Source organism: Aptenodytes patagonicus, chromosome 12 (genome assembly GCF_965638725.1).
Source record: "Aptenodytes patagonicus chromosome 12, bAptPat1.pri.cur, whole genome shotgun sequence".
Taxonomy (NCBI): Eukaryota; Metazoa; Chordata; class Aves; order Sphenisciformes; family Spheniscidae; genus Aptenodytes; species Aptenodytes patagonicus.
The window spans coordinates 20,710,760-20,730,823 of record NC_134960.1 but is presented as its reverse complement, the minus strand read 5'-3'; the positions used below and the strand labels follow the sequence as shown (position 1 = coordinate 20,730,823).

The 20,064-nt window shown below is 41.3% G+C and overlaps 1 protein-coding gene across 1 annotated transcript in view; it reads right to left on the bottom strand.

Moving 5' to 3' along the window:
• CTNNA1 (catenin alpha 1) overlaps positions 1-20,064 on the bottom strand; it is a 121,116-nt gene that overhangs the window by 34,030 nt on the left and 67,022 nt on the right. The window contains exons 8-9 of the mRNA XM_076349644.1: positions 14,837-14,917; positions 13,874-14,026 (exon numbers count right to left, since the gene is read on the bottom strand). Coding sequence (XP_076205759.1) covers positions 13,874-14,026; positions 14,837-14,917 — 234 coding nt within the window. The remainder of the gene's footprint in view (positions 1-13,873; positions 14,027-14,836; positions 14,918-20,064) is intronic.

The window sequence follows — 20,064 nt, the reverse complement described above, 5'->3', positions numbered from 1 at the left end:
TTTCCCTCTGTAGGAAACTTTTTACATGCCCCCAGTGACCAGCAGTAAGTCATCATGAAATACAAAGCATCCACATTTGTTCAGTTCTAACCAATTTTGAAACCACTAATGACATCTGTTCCTTCTCTGGCCATAAAATAGTAACACATCAGATCATAAAAGCACAGTCAAACAGGACAGACAGATCATTTTTACCACTGATTCGGTTAAGTTCTCTCCAGTAAAATGTACAAGAGCATCATTGGCAGCACTTGAAGTTACAGTTAAAAAGCCCATTCCCACTCAAGTGAGACAGCAGCAATCACACAATTAAAAAACCAGTCCAGCTCCCATGCAGAGGATTAAGTCTTCTCATGTCTGTAAGCATAGGGATGCTCCCTTTTTCTTGAAACATTTCTATATCCTGCTGCGTGTTAATGCAAAAGGACTTGGAGGCTCATCAAGCCAAGCGGTGCAGTGGTGTCGGAAAGCTCAAGCTGTTTTGCTGGTGTTGCACAGAGTGCACCTCTGCGACAGGATACAGGTATTTGAATGCATCGGCTTAAACTACTTGATGTACTTCTTATCTAGTCAAAGACTCTGGTATCAGGCACGTGTTCCTCCAGCCCTCCATTTATGCCGTGATTCATCGAATAAAACCACTTGCTGATTTCTCCAAAATCTGAATAGCATCTCGTGATGCTAAAAACTTTACTCCAAAACCTTGACCTGCTGCACAGCAGCACCCTTAACTAGGTCATCTTGAAACAGAGGACCTTTTGTAAACACCTGCTTTTTAAGAGCACACAGGAAGGGGACAGCACAGATTTTTTTGGTAATTGAAGATATTCCTCATATTGGAGCTACTCTCAGGGGAAGTAAGTTACATTTCTTAGTTGACAGGTGAATGACAAGCATGTTATTCTGAGCCATTTGAACACAGAAAGGTGTAAAAATAGCACAAAGTGAACCGAGATGAACAGCGAGTACTGTCCTTTCAGAGACAGAGCAACCTGCAAAACCCCCCAGTAAATGTGCTGTAAAAGCATCATCACAAGCCAGCAGATGCTCAGTAACACCAGTGAACCAGATTTCTCCATGTACTTTTCTCCATAAGCTGGGGAAATTCCATTCTCCCTTTAATTAAACTATCCCGTGCATTCGTATACAAGTCATTTTGAAGTAGTATCTGCAGCTACATCGTGTGCTTTTCCCCCTCCCCAAGCCATTCCCTTATGACAGATGTTCCCACACAGAATACATTACTGTCCCACAAACCGTCAACCACATGCCAACATACTTGAACGGTGTTTTTCATCAATCCCATTATTAATTTTGGGACCAAAAAGCAAGTTCCCATTGCAAAGCGCTCAGCCTCTTCCTCTCTCCAGTTCCAAATCAAGTTGCAAAAGACAAAGTCATGCGCTGTCAAGAAGAGAGGTATGTTTCCAACACTGAACCACCAAGTAAACAGATGCAACGGCATATATTTAGATGAAAACAAACTGAAGTTGAGAGAAAGACCAGGCAGCATCAACACAACATAGAAAACTCTGCCAGCTTTCAGGAATATTAGCGTCCAACTCCTCAACTTTCTTTTCCACTAGTCTTCGTAGACAAGGCCTACACATTAAGAGGTGGAGTTGCAGTAAGTCTTCAGCTCCTTGCAAGGTCATGCAGCTTGCACCCAGCTTAGCCAAGGCTCTCTTCTCCCTCCCTTCTGTTACCACATTTGCTACAGCCTCCAGCTCAGTTCCTCTCTGCACAGCACTGCCGCCAAACAGCTATACTCTCTGTAACGCCCTATCAGAAAGGGATTTTATTTTGAACATAGGGTTTTTTCCCCTGTAGATTTGCCATATCTTAAATCCCTAGTTCACAGCGAGCTGCAGTATATTATGCTTTCGTTTAGAGGCTCAAAAAAATCAAAAGACAATAAGATGCCATGATTTAAAAGTCAAATAAAGATTTTGCTGTTGTTTTAAGCACAGGTCATATTTTTGAGGAACACCAGTTTGCCAATATTTTTTATGGTCCATATTTCCACATCATTTCTGCCTCCGCAGCAGCAGTTACAATCTCTAGGAGCGAGAAGAACACAAAGCTCTATTGAGTAGGGGCTGAATAAAAGCGACATTGAAGCACTACAGAATCAGCCTCTCCGATATCTGGAGATGTTGTGCTCTCTCTCAAGCCAAGTGTGATGAATCAAGCGCACAGAAACCCCGCTCTGTCTGAATACAGAGAGGCAAAGAAGTTTGTAATTGAGTGTCCCTGCCATGGTACGATGAAATTTTGCTTTTTTGCACAGTCATTTTTGAACAGTAATTTTTCTTCTGAATACCTCACTGATGGCAATTCTTCTTTAGAAATTGCCTGACTGGGACTGCCAACCCTTATGAAAGAAGCGTGTGTGCTTCCCTGACTGAGGGTCTTTGGCAGTTTAAGACAATCCAACTGTTGGCTGCCACATCCCATCCTACTGCTGCGTCTCCAAATCTCAACACTTCATTTCAGCATGCTTGTCCAAAAGAAAGCTATTCGCTTTGGTGGATTAGCTTCTCTGCCAGATTAGCACACAAACTTCCCAGCAAACTATTTGCTGAACATCAGAGCAAAGCAGGGATGTGGCAGCAGCGGAGACAACTTTAGAGCGCTGCAGGACATGGCCCTAAATTCACAGCAATCCAGCATTTACTGCATCCATGGGAAGACTCTCTCAAACTATTGGAAAACATTCACAAACCTCTTAAATTTGAAATTTAAGAAGAGCTATGTCAACTAATTAATCAAGTTGTAAATGACATTACAATGAGGTATTTTAAATTGTCATTAATTATCAGATGCTCTACAGCATGAATTCTAAAATTGCATGTACCAGCTGAGGTGGATGGTTGTATGATGAAGAAATTTAATTTTAAGAGTACCTGAAAGAACCCATTATTCAACGATATTGAACCATATGGTTCAATAATCAACCCATCAATGATTATTGAATCATCAATAATTCCTGTGTGATATTTGACAAATAACTCCAAACTCCCTGTCTGTAGAGAGGATAGGGTACTGCTGGCCAGTTACTTGACAGGTACACATAACACCTAGGATTTTGCAGCTGAGATGAAGATCAACTACGGCCAAATTTGTTTTAAAGCATGCAGAGCACTTCAAAACCATACATTTCTAAAACTTCCAAATAAAATAGAGCACCTCAAGCAAACAAAAATTTCCCTTAAATCGTTTCTCTGTCTCCAACAACGTAGCTGACTGACATAGTAAGCGGTCAGACTTAATTTAGAAAGAACACTTGTGCTTGAGAGCAAAATAGCAATTGAATTCCCGCTGCATTTGTTCATTCTTACCATTCAATATCATCAAGCCCCTTCACATAAGCACCACTGGCACAGGCAAAGGAGACAAAAAATCGCAAATAATGTAATCAGCCATAACAAGCAATCTCTTGAAAAAAGTTTAAAATACATAGGGAATGAAGACAGACTAGAGAAATTAGACTGACACGGTTCAGAGAGACCTCTTGCAGCACTGACAGGCCAATTTAAAAGCATCTTTTTGATGCAGTATCAAGGCTCTCATAGTTCATAAAGTATACAACCATCTCCCAGAGATGGCTTCATGTATCCCAAAAGGCAGGACGGACCCAAAGCAGCTGCTGATGTTTAGATGAATGAGCTCAAATTTACCCCCAGTGACAAATGCACCGAGCAGTAGCGAGAAGTGCACAGACACAGACGTTTCTACAAACTGAACTAATGAGCTGGTGCCCAGTAAAACTCAAAGCTGGACGAACTGATCTGGAAAGTGGGTTTCATGCACTGATCAGTTTTTGAAACTCAAATCTGATTGGTATTAACGATGACATCAGAGTTCCGCAAGATGAGATGGTGCCTTTGGAGGAGGCATTACTTAATGGTTCCTTCTAGAGGTAGGCACCATCTCAGTGCAAAGGGTCAATCGAGACTACGTTAACAGGAAAGTATAATTCCAATATAAAAAAATATTGTGCCATCTGTCACAGAGTGGTTCCATCTCAAACTCTAGTTATTTTGATTCGTCAGAATTTACTAATTTTAAATCAGGAAAAATCTTGACATTTCTAAAGCAGTTTTTTCCTCCATTAGTGACAATTTGTCAGTCTGTTTGTGTTGTCAGCTGTTGTAGACAACTGCCGCCTTTGACAAGACACAGTTTTTACCTTTTTCACCTGAAATGCGTTTTTATTATTTTCTTTTTTTTAACTTGAAATTTGTTCAGATAATGACTAAGGAGCCACATCTTCCAGCAATTCAAAGACTAGAGCAGCCTCAACTACATGAGATTGGGGTCATCGCTAATCATCTTAAATCACACTGTTGAAAATAATCGAGACATACTGCTACAGCTTTGTACTTGTTAAACTTTCTCTTTGCACTGACATCCTAGCTTAGGTAGAGGGGTTACTTTACATGGAACTGTTTATTAAAGGATTGAAAATTGCTTTCTCAGTAAGAGACACAAAAAACACGAGAAAAAAGGAACTATACTCTCTAACTCATTACATCTTCTTTTTCAAGGATTTCAAAGGCTGACCCAGAAGGGTTGTATTAAAGTCTTTGCTTCGTGCACCTGGATTGACTTCAGAGAAGCGACACCAAGTTTTTCCTCCTTGTTTACAGGTCATGTTTTTAGGACAGCTTCTTCAGAAAGTCAAATACACAAAGCCCTCCTAAACGGGTGCTGAATGCAATCATCCAGCAATGGTGTAATCCAAGGAAGGGTCTGTAATGTGTTTATTATTGCATAATTTAAAATTGTCAGAGCTGTCTCTGCCACACAGCATTGTTATAAATAAGGATTATGTATCGCTATGCAGGAGACAAACATCCACAAATTGAATTCTAAGAGTCTGACTACTCTCATTTGCAACTGCAGCTGTAAAAATAGCATTGCAGAAGTAAGAGCTTTCACACGGTCTTCCTATTGAAAAACTCAACTTTTCAGTTTAACATTAACCAGTATCCTCTCATAACTGATGCTCACAAGCCCCTGTGCAAAAATGACACACATACTCATTTATACACAGAAAATTTGGGAATTTAAACAGCATGGAAACAAAGCTTTTCAAAGGTGTTCCTGGCATTTTAATTTCTGATTAAACTTCAAAATTTCAACTTCTTGTTCTATTTATTTTTATTTTATAATTTCTCTGGGAATGCAAATTACCACTTTTAAGCAGCTTAAAATCCCCCATTTTAAATCCCCCCCCCCCAAAAAAAAAAAAAAAAGAATGGACAGGCAGTCAATTCAACATTTTCCTCTTGAGGACCTGCTAAAGGAAAGTGTATCTGATATTCTCACAAAATTCAATAACAACACATCTAATTTCTTCCTCCCCCACATTAAGAAAACACTCCAGATTCACTTTGTGACGGTCAAAGCCCAGGAAATTACTTTATGTGCAGAAACAACTGTTCTGGCAAAACTAAGTGGCAACTGAGGACTCTCAGAAGAGATGTGTCAATTATGTAATTTCCATCCCTCAAAAAAGGCTTTTATTATTCAGTAAGTCCATACGTTTATTAATTCACTCATACACTACAATATTAAAGACAAATGTGAGCATTTTAATGTCCAGTCCTAATAGGTACTGCATGAGGGAGAAGTCTGCATTGTAGCTGTAATCCTATAAACTCACTAGTTTTGCAGAGGCATAGCCAATTATGAATTACAGAAAACAGTTTCACTTTTTTAATGCATGTAGGGACAGCAGGAGAATTTTGGTTCAAGTCCATAGGGACTCTGGAGCAAGCTACCGGGAGTCACGCTGTCAATTACTCTGATTTTATATGACTTAAGTAGTTGCAAGTGGCTGCAGCTCCACAGAATGTACCTTGCAAGAGCTTGTTGTGGGCAACAGAACCCCAATGTATTAACTTAAAATAGTAAAAATCTTTAAAACAAGCCACAAAGAAAAACTCCAGACGTAAAGCACTGAGGGGATTGATGGACTAAAATTGAGCTAACTGCTATTTCCAGAGTTCTGCAACCTCATGCAGAACACGAGAGCAATTTTAATTTCAAGTCTGGTTATAAACACATGGAGGGGAAATTTCAGCTAGATGGAACAAAACTGGCAAGCAAAATGTTTCCATTTTTGATTCAAAAGTTTTAGACAATGAGAAACGGGGGGTTCAGGTTTTTTATTTCAACAGGCTGGCAACTGCTTGAAAGAGGAAGGGGATCAGAGACAATATATTGTGTGCTTTCTGCTCCCTATAATATTGAGGCAATTGCTTAATATTTTCATGGGTAACCACCTTTCTTTTGGGATCAAATCTCAAAACTTGCACCTTTTAAGTTGTGTCTGTGTGTCTAAAAATCTAGCTAAAGAATACAGCTTTGCATCTGGCTCTCAGCCTAAACGAGCTGTCTCCAACTACCTCTCCAGCTACCTGGTGCCATTCTAGGTACAGCTGTCCCACAAAAGCTCTGTTCAACACTGGCGAGCGCCTTCCATACCCGGAGGAAATGTCCTTCTCCAACAGAGTGCAACTCCACCTGTTGTCAAGGTTTCATGAAGAAGGGGAATTTTTCACACTGTTGGGCAAACCCAGAATTTGTGCATCTCGACAAACTGAACTGGGCTCCATTTACTGAGCAGCAAGTGCAGAAGGGAGAGCACTTCTCCCTCTTGCCAACAGGAAAGTTTTTCCATCAAAGAGGGGGAAGAGGTGTTTGAAGGGAACCAATACATCTATAGCATAAAACATATCCACGGTAGTAAAATGCTAGCAGTACAGGAATACCTTTATTTCCAGACTGGTAAATTATCCTTTCTATAGACCTGACAGAGAGCAGAGCTGGTAAAGGAATACCAGTGTGCTACGTGGGCACCGTGCCCCTCATAGATGCAGCTGTAGCAGCAGATGTAACTATTGGCACGGGAACTATTCCTTCCTCAGACAAACAAGCTAAAGTGATAAAATGTTGTTATAAGCACAAAACACATTAGTTACACAAGTCGATCTGAGCTACCATGACAGAAATCACACCACTGGTACGTAATGCAGATCTGATCTTAAGCTAAAACTTTCAAAGCGAATCCTCACCTTAGCTGCTTCTTAGCAACACAAATGTTTTTCTTTAAAATAAAGTGTTTCTAGTAGTGATATTTGGACAGTACCTGAATAATTATCCTTATCCAAAAAAGCCTCTCTGTTTATCAAAGCAGAAATCATAATTCTTTCCGATCTCATTTTGCTTATCACTCAGAGCATGCTGCATTATGGTCTTACTAAAGGCTTCCAACTTGGTGCCTATCATTAGCTGTTTAAACCAGTTTTTGGCGATTCAGACAACTGTTCGTGGCAAGTTTAATGGCAATTGTAAGTACATTATGCTCTTGAAGAAGGTGACAAAATAGTAAGAGGAATGAGCTCTACACACACTTCAGGCAACTCCTTGATGACAGTACATGACTAATATTCCAATATTGCTAATGACTAAGATGATGAAAATCCAGACATGTATCGAGGCTTTTATATATATCAAGAATTAAAACATTTATGCCACATCTATAAAAGCTGTACCTAAAAAGCTACTTTAAAATGCTGTTGGAATTAAGACTCAAATATCTGGAAAAATGAAATAGGCCAGGACTCTATTGCTTTTTACCTCCCTCTGAAGACGTCATGTCAACAGCACCTATACTCAACCGGGCTTATACTTCCTGACCTCTTTTAGAGACTCCCCCTTCCCCAAATGCTTCTCTCTGTTTCCAAAGGAAAAAGGAACAGAGTAAATACAGGGCTGTTTCTCGTGGGGTAAAAGGACATTAACGCATTTTTTCAAACCACAACCTCATTCACTTCCAACTTCTACACCCTTCACATCTCCCTTGGCCCAAGTGTTTAAAGACCAAGCCCCACACTCTTAACAATCATCCAACATAATGAGTGCCCCTATGGAAAAGGTATGGCAGAAATGCCCCTCCTCCATGCAGCAGCAGCTAACCAGGATGACTTTCAAATAGAAGAATGCCTCCGAACACCCCGATCGCTGTCCAGATATGCGAGGGTTGCAAACTCATCTTCAATCACTTCATCTCTCCCATCAGTTTCACTGTCAGGTTACCGATTATCTTGCTTGTCCCATGTGTACTTATAATGAAATCTGGATAGAAGGATTATCCTGGAGTCTCTTATTCCTCTTCCAACATGATTTTTAATCTCTACCAGCATTCTACAGACCCTTTCATACATAATTTGGTGTGGCATTAGAAGATTGGCCTCACAAAAAGCCTTACAAGAACAAAAGTTATCCAATTAAAAGGTCACTTGCCTTTACTTATGTATGATGTATTAAATTTGTATATCCAGTTTTGCTGGAAAATGGAAGAATTTTTTTTCTGCTGAGGCTTTCCTACTTTACTGATTATGAATGTAAGGAAAGCATGTTCTACAAGTAGAATTTAATTTATTTATGAATTAGTTGACTAATAAAATGAACTTACAAGGAAAGTGCATTGGTTCTTGAAGAGTGTCAGACTTTAGAGGGCACATTAGAGTTATACTGGTCATTTTCTGAAGACATTTGTTTTAAATTGCTGCCAAGGTTATCTATAGACAAATTACAGAAAAAGTGCTTGTTCTTTGGAAAAGACATTTTGCTCTCCATCTTAAAATGGGAAATTAGTCTCGAGTTGGACTAACCCTGCCTCTTTTCTCCAGACCATAGCGCAAGGACATTTCCGTTGCTATACACAATTACCTTAAAATTAAAAGCAAGTAAAAGACAACCTTGAGTTTGCAGGTCTTTTCCCCCCCTGTGAATTAGCTCACTGAACAGGAAAAATAAGTGCTCAGATACCACGGTAATGACTGATAAATGACCCAGCCTGGAAAATGCCAAGTTTTGAGAGATTAATATACCCAAAGGTTCAGAAAAACATTCCAAGTCAATATTTGATTTGGGTGTCAAGTGCTATGTTTGTCTGCACTTTTCACCCAAGATACATCATCTCTGTCTTTCAGTACTGATACATACCTTTGATGGCAAGCATGACGAAAGAATATTTCAAGAATGAGCAAAGCCGGTCCACTCCCACCTCCAAAGATGCTAGTTTTATAAACTTTGTACAAACTTTGGAAATCAGGTGGCTAATAGACACAAAGGATAATCTTGTGAGACCAGATTTATTTCTAGATCTGCTGGATACTTCAATTCCATGCTTCATTTTTAATAAATGTATAAAATGCACAAACACTGAGTGCATACCTTTATCACAAAGGTAACTAGCTATGCCCGGGTAAGTTCTCTCTCATGAACAGAGTTCAGGCAAGCCTCAGTTTTTCAAAACCCTTGCTGTGTCTGAAGTCCAAAAGCTAGCTATTATTTTAAACCGAAGCTATGTTTTACCCACTTCAGATTTTTTTTAACAGCCTTTCACATGTAAAAAAAACCTGCAGCTGTTAGACTCTCTGAAGAATATATAGGCTGCAAGTATGGGCAAGTCAGGATAAATTGCAATAAAAATGTTGCAAGCGTGCAAGGCTTTGGGCTTTTAGAGAGTGGTATTTTTCGACTGAGGTCTGAAGAATTACTCTAGGACGTCGGGCTAGACAGTTAGGGCAACAGAAGGGGAAAGTGTCAGTGCGAGAGGCTACGGATAGCTTATGGAGTTGCAAGTGCCCAAATGTGATTCTTTCCAAGCAAATAAATTTGCAGTCTGCATCTGTTCATGGGTTTTCACTGAAGATGAGAAAATCATCTCTCCATATGCAAGATACAACCCAGAGCATAAAAAAAGGCACAGAGCAGTCTTTTGAGATAAATTAAAGCAATTGGAAAAAAATTGATGCTTATGAAATATTGAGAGCTTTTGCCTCCCTGGTCTTACCAAAGTTTCTCTGAGAAAGAGACTTAAAAATAAAATTTGAGAAAAACATTTGACACACGGGTACTGGGTTCCAGAACAAGATAAGATTATTTGCTGGTTTTAAGGAATTAGAAACTCTCCCTTTCCAAAATATTCTTCAGCAAACAAAGAGCTACTGGAAGATTTTAACCTGGACACTGTCCTCATCTAACTTTTAACTACCTAATTTCTTAAGGTCTGAAAAACTTTTCCATTAAAACTACACAGTATAAAACAGTGACAAATTAGAAAAATAAAAGTTAGGTTGTCAAAGCATTCAATAGTGTAGCAAAAGTTTCTTCTTAACGTTTACGGCTTTTTCACTTTTCAGAGAACAGCCAGAAGTCACTGCAGTGACTACAGGGAGCAGTACAAAGGCAACTTGTGCACAAGCACACTTCAAAGACTGGGACGAACAAAAAGTCAGTGTGGTGCTAAGTGACATCATTAAAATTGAGCACCAAGTTGCAGGACAGCCTAGTTTCTTCTAGGGAGGAACATTAAATCTAAGGATGCCAATGCCAAGCTGTCTTTCCTCAAGAGCAAAGTTACAGGTTGGAGACCCAAGGCTACTTTACCTACCATCATAAAAATCACTGGAACGCAAGTAAATACTTTACAATCCGTAAATTAGGAAGACTTTCATAGTTCAGAAGTGAATTTAACTTTTTCCTACACTGGTTCCCGAAATGCTGTCTCTTCTGTTATTCTTGTGTGCTGCATGTAAATTGGTTTCTCAATTCCTGAATTAAACTCCTTTAACAAAATTCAGGCAGAGTGCTAGCTAGTTAATGGACTGTTAGTACAGAGCAATTTTGAAAGCTATCTTTGAAACGTATTATTCAACTGAGACAAGTCTCATTTTACTATTTTACCATTACTCAGTTTTCAAAAGGCAGGATAAGGGGGTTATTATTTTACTACGTGAGAAACAAATTAGATGGAAGCCCTTTGGGACACGGCTTTGGTACGGTTTCTCTAGAAGATACAGACCCAGCAGGCAAATCAGATTTTTGTGGTTATTGCACCTTTTAGTCAAATTTGGCTGCCTGGACTTTAGGAACCACAAAGCAGACAGTGCTCTGCTGCCAGGAAGGGAATGTTTCAAAATAAAATTACCCAAATCATGTGCTTGCATCTCTTTACAGCTACTCGGAGGGCCCATAAACACCTCTGCACTGCAGGAGCAAGAACTCCCTATGGTAATCCAGGGCAGAACCAGCACTGCCACTCCTCCCATCTAGCCAACACCTGCAACAGTTTAGTGTCAAAAAAAAACCAAAACAAAAATTACAGTCCCCTCTAGTGGCTGGTTCACCAGGAGAGCAGCACTGACTCCTCCAGGTCACAGGACAAAGGGGTATTAAATCCAAGGTGTAAAACTTCTCACTAATTCAGATGGGGATCTGGCAAGTGCAGAGCAGGTCTCTTAAGTGCGTTTCTTCCCATCGCCTAGTATTAAAGGAAAGGACACATTCTCTTCTACATCTAAAACACAGGAGCCTGTCAATCACGGCGTGATACACAACACAGCTCCATTCTGCGCTGCAGCTGTTTTGTCACATTTGATGTCTTGAGTCACTCAGCAGCACTTCTGAGGGTAGTTACGATAAGCTCCCCAGCACACTTATCTTCCACTGAAAACAGGTGGAAGCAATCACTTCTCATCTCACCAAGTGGAACATCTTCTGTTCTGCTCTTACACAATCTTTTATTGTTTCTCTGGATACCTGCAGTTGAGTTTTCTGCCCGAGAGCAGAATCATATGGGAACTCACAAACATCCTTCTCCATTCTGGCAGAGACACACTGAGACATTGTAAGTGCAACCCACCCCAACCCATCTTCCTTCACAGTAAATTTGACATCGCATACGACTCCGCGGTGGCACTCTATCCCCTTGAGACAAGGGCTCTGCAGGAGTAATATTCCCCTTCTGTTGAAGCTAAGCGTATATATTAATCCATCTACATTCATGGAAGAGGTTTATAAGCCATCTAGATCATGCTACTCTATAGCTATAGTTACATTTTAGACAGCAAAAGCAATAAGCAAGCCTTCAAAAAAGTTGTTGCAGCAGCATATCATTTTAGCAGAACCTTTTGATGCCAGTCAGAAATATTGTTTAATGCATACTTTCAGGGGAATAGTCTTTCTGGAAAGACAGACTGTTTGGCTGAATACAGGTTCTGTAAAACTCATTTGCAGCTTGGCATTTTGCACACAAGGTAAGGTCAGTAAAAACTGCTCTTAATGCCAGTGAGGCCAGCCACCCGTTCAGCTTTTCAGACGGTACACATATTCTGAAGAGGCAGGGAGTAAGGGCTCACCTGGCAAGGGCAGGAGGGAAGCTCGCGGAGAGAGCAGCACAATTATTCCTTTGTAATTATGCCAATAAACTCCATGTGTGGACACCACACATTCACTGAAGAGGTGGCAGAACTATGGCAGAATAGGCACTGCTATTGTTACGCCAGTCAACCTCTCCTGTAAAGAAGCCCTAAAAATAACTTTCTAGATAAATTAGGCTTGCAACATGAAGAAGGGAAGCTTTAGACAGAACTTGCTTCAAAGTGTTCCCACTACTGCACATGGCACGGCTGTATCCTGCTGCCTAGACAGGGGCACAGCAGCACTGTCTTCCGCCTGCTGTTTTGTCAAACAATGTTACTTACTTAAAATTTAGAATAAAATAACTTTGAAACTATATGAGGATGGCATTTACACTGAAACGCAGCAGACCAAAAGTGAAGAACGGATACTTTCAAAGAATTAAGGATTTTCATTGCTTAGACAGCAACTCTGAAGAGCTGGACTAGCTTGACGCATCCCAGACTACGGGCAGTTGCACACCACGCTCACAGCCCCTAAGGCTTTAAAAAAGTGAGAAAAATATATTGAGCAAGAGTCAGAAACTACTGTTACTGATGTTCGATAAGCCTTATTCTTGAGTAAATTAATTCTGTCAAGCGGTGTTGAATGTATTCCTGATGAGCCTGGGCGACACGGACTCAGTTATCAAACACAGTGATACCAAGAGAGCAAAAATACATAAACCAGTATCTGACTGTTCCCAGGTAGCTGCTGAGGTTAAGCACATGAGCCAGCTGATGCCTCAAAGCGTACTGAAGTGCACAGGAGGAGTTTGTGAAGTTTATTCTTAGTGGCATGTTTCTTCAACAATACCTATAGATGTTTACTCCTTGGCATTTAGCATCAGCAGGCACAAAACTCTCATGCGAAAACAACGGCAAGAGGACAAGGTTACCGAGATGTATCTATGAATACAGGGTATGAACATATGTTGCTCTTTGTGAATGCGCTGCCTGTTGGAAAACTATTACATTTAATAGTAGACTAATGATCTTCAATGTATTTTAGTTAAGACAGGTCGGTCCCATTTAAGCTGATCTTCGCACAGATTAGCTCCAGTCTGGAGTAACATCCGTTTTAGAGCCTTTGGGTTTTTATTAGAAAAAGGTGGCAGGGATCAGTTTTGTTGTTATTGCGAGTTTTCTCTTTGTCCATTGTTTGTTCTTTAAACACACAAGCAGGTTTTCATTCTACAAGTCTTCACATAAAAGGCCTGTTTATATTCACTAGTATTGTACTGAAAAGAAAAAACCTCCAGGCTTCAAGGAACGGGTCAAATTGTACAGGCAGGAGAGTCATGTCACAGTCTCCCTTACTTCATATCACCATCTCCAATTGACAAATCAAGTAAAGGTAACAGCGTAATATACACACGTTGTATAACATCTAAAACTACATGGGCTATGTAACAGTAGCTGCTGCTTTTTGATAAGCATATATTTTTTAATATTTAAATATTAAATTGTATTTAACTTCATTAAAATAAAATTTAAAAAGCAAATTTATTACAGAATTTGCTATTTGTTTCAACAGAATTGAAAAATGTGTTTTGCCTAGTTTTGCCTTAATTTAACTAGTGATAATTTAATTTTTATTTGTACCATCTTACCTCAATCAATTTATTGGCATGTTCACGGAAAACTTGGGCATATTCTTTAACTTCTTTTTCATTCCCATTCTTGGCAGCTTCAATCAATACTAAAAGCGGAACATTTGTTTCCAGAAAAGAGTCTGATACATGGTCCATAACAGCTTTGCGGAGCTAAAAGAAAAAGAAAAGAATGAGATATTTTTCAGTAGTGTTCCACTGCCGTTTTCCTTTTACTGTATTAATACGTAAAGCTTAAGTACTTTTGTCATTGATCCTTTTTCCTTTGTGTGGTCAAGGCTTTCCCTGCACTAAGTCTTGTCTATACACTTTTTGCTTCAATTTAAATTAAATCTCCTTTAAAAACTGGATTAGTTATATAAGTGCAAGTCACCAGTTTGGCCACAAACATTGATTTAGCAGCTCATATTGGTTTTGTCTGAGTAAATTTGCTGCTTTCCCTCAGCTGATTAAACAACATGCTGATTTAACTTTTTTATTTTTCTACTAGAATAAAAACATTTTTCAGCAAACTTGATCCATATTCACATTTACTTGAAAGGGGAATATATTGCTTTAAAAACCAAACAGACAAAAGATTGTTGTTACATAAATACAGTCCTCAAAGAAAATAAGCTCTCTGACATGAATACCATCAGAATGATAAAACATACCTGATTATGTTCAAAATCCATAAAATGTGAGTAGTTTTTGTTTGGTGGGGGTTTTTTTTATCTCTCTCTTGCCACAAGGATGATTAAGAATCCAACATCTTTATTACACAGTTAATGGGGGATTACATTTCCACCCCATGCTTCCCTGTGAACCAGGCACTGGAAGCTTCTAGCTTTTAATTCGCTAAATACAAGCGGGCAAGCCCACTGCCCACTGGAAACAAACCAACAGATAACATATTTCTAAGAGGGCAAACATGCAGGAATGCACTCGTTTGTCTCAACAGTATCAACTTTATATATTAATTACCTGTCTGCGCAAGTCTCTGGTCTTTTTGGTCATTTTATCAATTGCAGAGTTCAGTGCATCACTTCTTTCTTTGCGTCCAGCCTGAAAAACAAGAGACAAAGAGGTAAATGGGTATTCAGGGTCTCAAAGTAACACCAATATATTCAAGTACACTGTCAGCATCTTTGTTTGTTTGTTTTTGGGGGTTTTTTTGGTTAAGTGATTATGCACACTAGAAGTAAAGTCTCCACCTCCCTGCTAAAGCACTCTCTTCCTGGCCAGTTTGGGCAGTACAGAAACATCTGACATCTTAAGATTTTACCTTTAACACTCTTCAGCTTTCTTTCAGAAGAAAAGAATGGTTTCATAAATCTAGACATCTTTTTGCTCCCTATCAGCTGGAGACCATATTCAACCTCCGAGTTTTAGATTTCTCTTTTCTGCCAGCTCAGTCAACCACGCCACGGCTGGCACTGCATCGAGCCCAGAACAGCCCTGCTTCAATCCTCAACCTTCTATGGCCTCGGCTGTTGAGATCGCCCAAGGCAAACATCTCACACGCTGCCTTCAACCTGCAGGCATGAGCACCATGCAAGCGGTCCACAGGGCTGCACATCCAATACAACAGCGCTCCCTTAACACCTTCATACCCAACTACCACAGAAGGCTGCTCTTGAGCAGGCAGTCAAAAGCCAAAACCCAATTATCTTAAAGGGAAAATCCTTATAAAACATTTGTCGGGGATGAAGTCCAACATTTCCAAGTAAGTATCCAGGCCCACCCGCTGAGAGCTGGATTTCACCAAGGTTTGATACAGCAAGTTTCGCATTAGCCCTGTTGTTAAAGAGAGGGCAAGGGGCCAAGAAGCAGTGACAGCCTCTCTCTTCTTCAGCAGGCACTAAGTCGAAAATATCCTAATTTGTATCAAATTGGGAGTGTTAGATAAAACAATGGTGGTGGTCTGGTTTTGCTGGGAGTTTTTTTTCCTGCATAATATAGCTTGTATTAGAGTTTTGAAACACACTTTACGCAACCACAGTCCAATTTCTGAAGTTCTAAGCCACTATCAATATAATTATCCTGTTGAGAAGAAAGACCATTTAGTGGCACTAAAGTGAGGGTATGCCAGTTATCAATTGTCCAAGTGACAGGCTGGTTTGAAATACCTGGATGAGCAGCCTTGAATCTAAAATATGGAGTCCACTCTACAGCAGAAATAAAAATTAAACAAAATGGGGGGGAAGATTAGGATGTTGTGATGTCATTATAGTTTAATGAATTATTGAAGATTTGTCACCTCCCTGATCAAGTAATTTGATTCTTAGCACTAAAGGTAACTGAAAAGTGACTGAAATTAAAACCAGGAGCTCATTCTGACTATGCCACAGCCTTCAGCAGACCTGGTGTTGGCCCATTCTTCATTCCACATTCAAAAATCAAAGCCGAAGTCTCTAAATAAAGTGAAGATTAATGCTACTTACTTATTGAACACTTTGCTGTTCCCATGCTTGGTGGATATGAAAACCAAAATGCAAGTCAGGCTAGAAAGTCCCCATTCAGCTTGCACTGAACATGATCACTTTGTCCCAAGCCACAGCTCCAAGCGCGCTGGTGGCGGTGGGCACTGCCTGCACCCCGCGGCGGGCAGCGGGCTCCTCGCAGCGGGTGATTCACCCGAAAATCTGAAACCTGCCAACTGGCACTGCACGAACAAAATGCCTGCTGTGAGACATAAACCTGCAATTGCAGCTGCATGCTCTTTCTGATGCTTTCACACCAGTTTACCTATTGCAACGTGACCATTTTACTGAACCCATGGCACCCCCCTGTACACACGGGCATTTTTTTCCAGGAACATCTTTGGATCTAAGACATATACTCATCTATTATGCAGAAAGCCAAACATTCAGCTATTCCAAGAAGTACTATTTTACTTCTGCCTGGGTGCCCCTACATTACCATTTTAATGCGAAGCAGGAGCACTCTTTTGAAGCGAGTCCACCCATCACTTCCACTTTGCTGTCCCTGGCTTCACAGCCCAGAACAGCCTCGGTGCACGAGGACCAGATGCCTTTTGGATGAGAGGAAAACTGAGAGATGGCTTCCACTAATGACCACTCAGTTCATGAGACCAGACCACAGGCAGTCCTACGTAAAACGCCCTGAAAAGCACGCAATGCATACATTAGAGCCTAAGCAGCACCAATTTCATACTGTTGATCCGTTCCTCTTAAGCTACACCACGTATTAGCACAGAAAGAGCTGTAGAATCTAAACCCATTAGATTTTAGCAAGGCAGCTCCAGTTTATTTCCACCTTGTCGGCATTCAGAAATTTTAGTACAGAAGCTCGTCAAAAATATTAACAGAATTTCCTTCTGAAGGTTCCAACATAAACCGCCCTGCTAATTTAGCTGCGGTAATTTAACAATTTAGCACATATTAAGTGCCAGGTTCCTTCGTTAGGGCTGGTGCAGCGGGGCGGAACAGGACAAACATGACAGACGCTCGCACCTCTGTGGCTACAGAGCCCCTGTTGTCATCAACATCTTAAATCATCACAGCCAGTTCTAACCAAGGTCCTGGCCCGGAGACAAGGATGTCAAGTTCTACCCATCTGCAGTTTCTTGACCTTTTTGCATAAAATGAAACATAAAACACTAACTGTGGGGCCAATTAGGTCCAAGTGGAGGCAGCTAGTGGGACAGTGGTCGCTGGAGCACATGAAGAGCCATACAGCCTGCGGCTGCACGAACCCTCCAGGGCACATAAAAACATTGAAGATGATCCTTGACCACAACAGTCACTTTGTCCAGGCTCCCACGCGCCCCATGAATTTTACCCATTGGTTCCACTCTACAGCTCAACAAGTCCTGTTTGAGCTAGTCTCTCTCTCTCAAGTTATAAATCGTGTTTTAAAGGCCCCAAGTGACAGTTTACCACCTCTGGGTAATTGGTTACTGGAACAAATTACCCTTACTAGACTAGAAATAAGGACCAATTTTTTAGTAAACTTTCACTGAGAAACCAACTAATGACCTGGCAGCACAACACATCCCAGCTATCAGCTTCTCTTATCCATGGGATTAGGAGGACTCACAATAACGAAGGCTGAATATTCAGATTACTAATAGGATTTTTAGATATTCAGCACAAAACTGCTGAGGGAATCACACACTCTGCAGTCAGTAAGCAGCTAATAGATTCAGTAGATTTAATAGGGTCATGTTGACCATGTCAGTCATTTTGCAGTATGATACCAGAGCTCTGTCCAGTATCAGGGATAATAAGTTCAGCCACAGTGCAAATTTACTTTAAATTAAATCAGATCCTTATCAGAGAGGCTAGAATTGGTGTTAAAAATTGCTCATTTCCCCCACCTCCCATAATCTCTGCTCTTCCACCATCATTGCTACCCTGCTTGGAAAGCAATACAAGCAGTCACTGTCGCATCTTGCTGTTCCAGCTCACACAGCTATCCCCACTAGGGTTTGTTTTAATGGCTTAAAGCAAAGAAAGGGGATTTGTATACAGGGAGGCAAGTGGAATCACCATCTCTGTCACAAAGCGTTCCCTTTGTAGGCCTGCCATCTGAATTAAAACAACAACAACAACAACAAAAAAACAAACCCCAAACCGAGTTTTTCCTACAGCTACTGATGTTAAAAATCTAACCCCAACTGATTTCTAAAGGTAACAGAGCACAATGGTGGCAGTGCACGAATGCTGTCTTAAAGCCACCAGGATCAGCAGTGCACGTGTTACAATGAGTTACTCACAAAGCCATGTTTTTATAGCTAAACATCAAAAACTTTCATTGTTAATCTCAACAGTTCATCATCAGTTTAGGTTAAGCTAAGACCACAGAGCTATCGAGAGAAATGGTGCCTCCTGCCCAGCACCGGCCCTCACAGCACACCCACCCCTGCAGAGCCCAGCATCCATCCTCCCCAAATCAGCACCCAGATGTGAGCCAGATGTGCCACTGCTGCATGACCGAGAGCCACCACTGCCCTGCCTGCCACCCACCACGCAGTTATCTGAAAAAGATGGTTCGCAGAGAGGTTTCTGCTTCAGGTAATCTGTGAATTGTCTTCTGAGCTGTTTGTACAACAGGCAGCATCGTGGTTAATGATGGTGATTTACTAAGTGAAAAATGAGTGTTTGGCATACCTTCCTCTGGGCAGGCAGTGGCAAAGGCAGCTGTACGTCAGCGCGCCACTGCTGAGCCGTGCTTCATGGGGAGGCAGGAGATTTAGTGCTCAGATTCAGTTTGTCACATGTTTCATTCTTGCCTTGACACCTAGCCTAATTGCATGTCTACAAAGGATAACCAGCCATACCCCTCCATTACCATGATATTAGGGCTGCAAACAAATTCCAGATATAATAGTGCTGATTCAAGACCAGGAAGGGTAAGCAGCGAAGTATGACACACCTGAATTTCAGCAGTGTTTTCATATCTGAGGTCTGCTGGTTGAGGAAGCAGGACTATACACTGGTTTGTTGCAGGAAGGAATCTCCCATGGCAAGCCCATAGCTCACCAAAGCATGGAGGCTGCATGGCATCGTCTAGGATTCAGCAAGAACCTTAATCAGAATAAAGACGCCTGGACTCCCCCTCTGGCACAGCCTGCTGCGCTGTGCTGCTCCCACCCCAACGTCCCTCCCCACTGCCGGGCTGCAGCCACGGTGGCCCCACGCTCCCCTCAGCACTGATGGAGAGGGGAAGGCTGGCTCCTGTGCTTCTGCAGGGGCAAAGAGTAATCAAAATGTGCAACCAGTGCCAGGGGCAGAGAGCTGCCAGTCAGGGAGGCGACAGTCACCACGCCACGCTGCAGCATACGTGTGTCCTTTGCTCCCAGGAAGACAATTGACACCCAACCTATGGTGCCCTGTCCCATCCCTCCCACCACCGTCACACGAAGGAGCTCTGCAGCTAGCCTGAAGAGCTGGACGCATCTGTTGAAAGTACATCGCCTTGGACGTGCCTTTTTCTTGTGTGTCCACTTCTCGGGGCTCACCGCTAACCCAGCTCCATGGTAGCACATCCCAAGTGACAGTACATGCACAGTAATGCTACAGCCACACGTCTGTGCTCGTCTCCTTCACCTCACAGCCTTATTGACACAGCATGAAGGCTATCTTGTAGCAAAAAAAGCAGCAAATACTCCCGTGATCCCCAATGTGCTGACATCCAGCAAAAATTAACACATTCATTTCTTCAGGCAGAAGGGCGAGCTGTCTGTT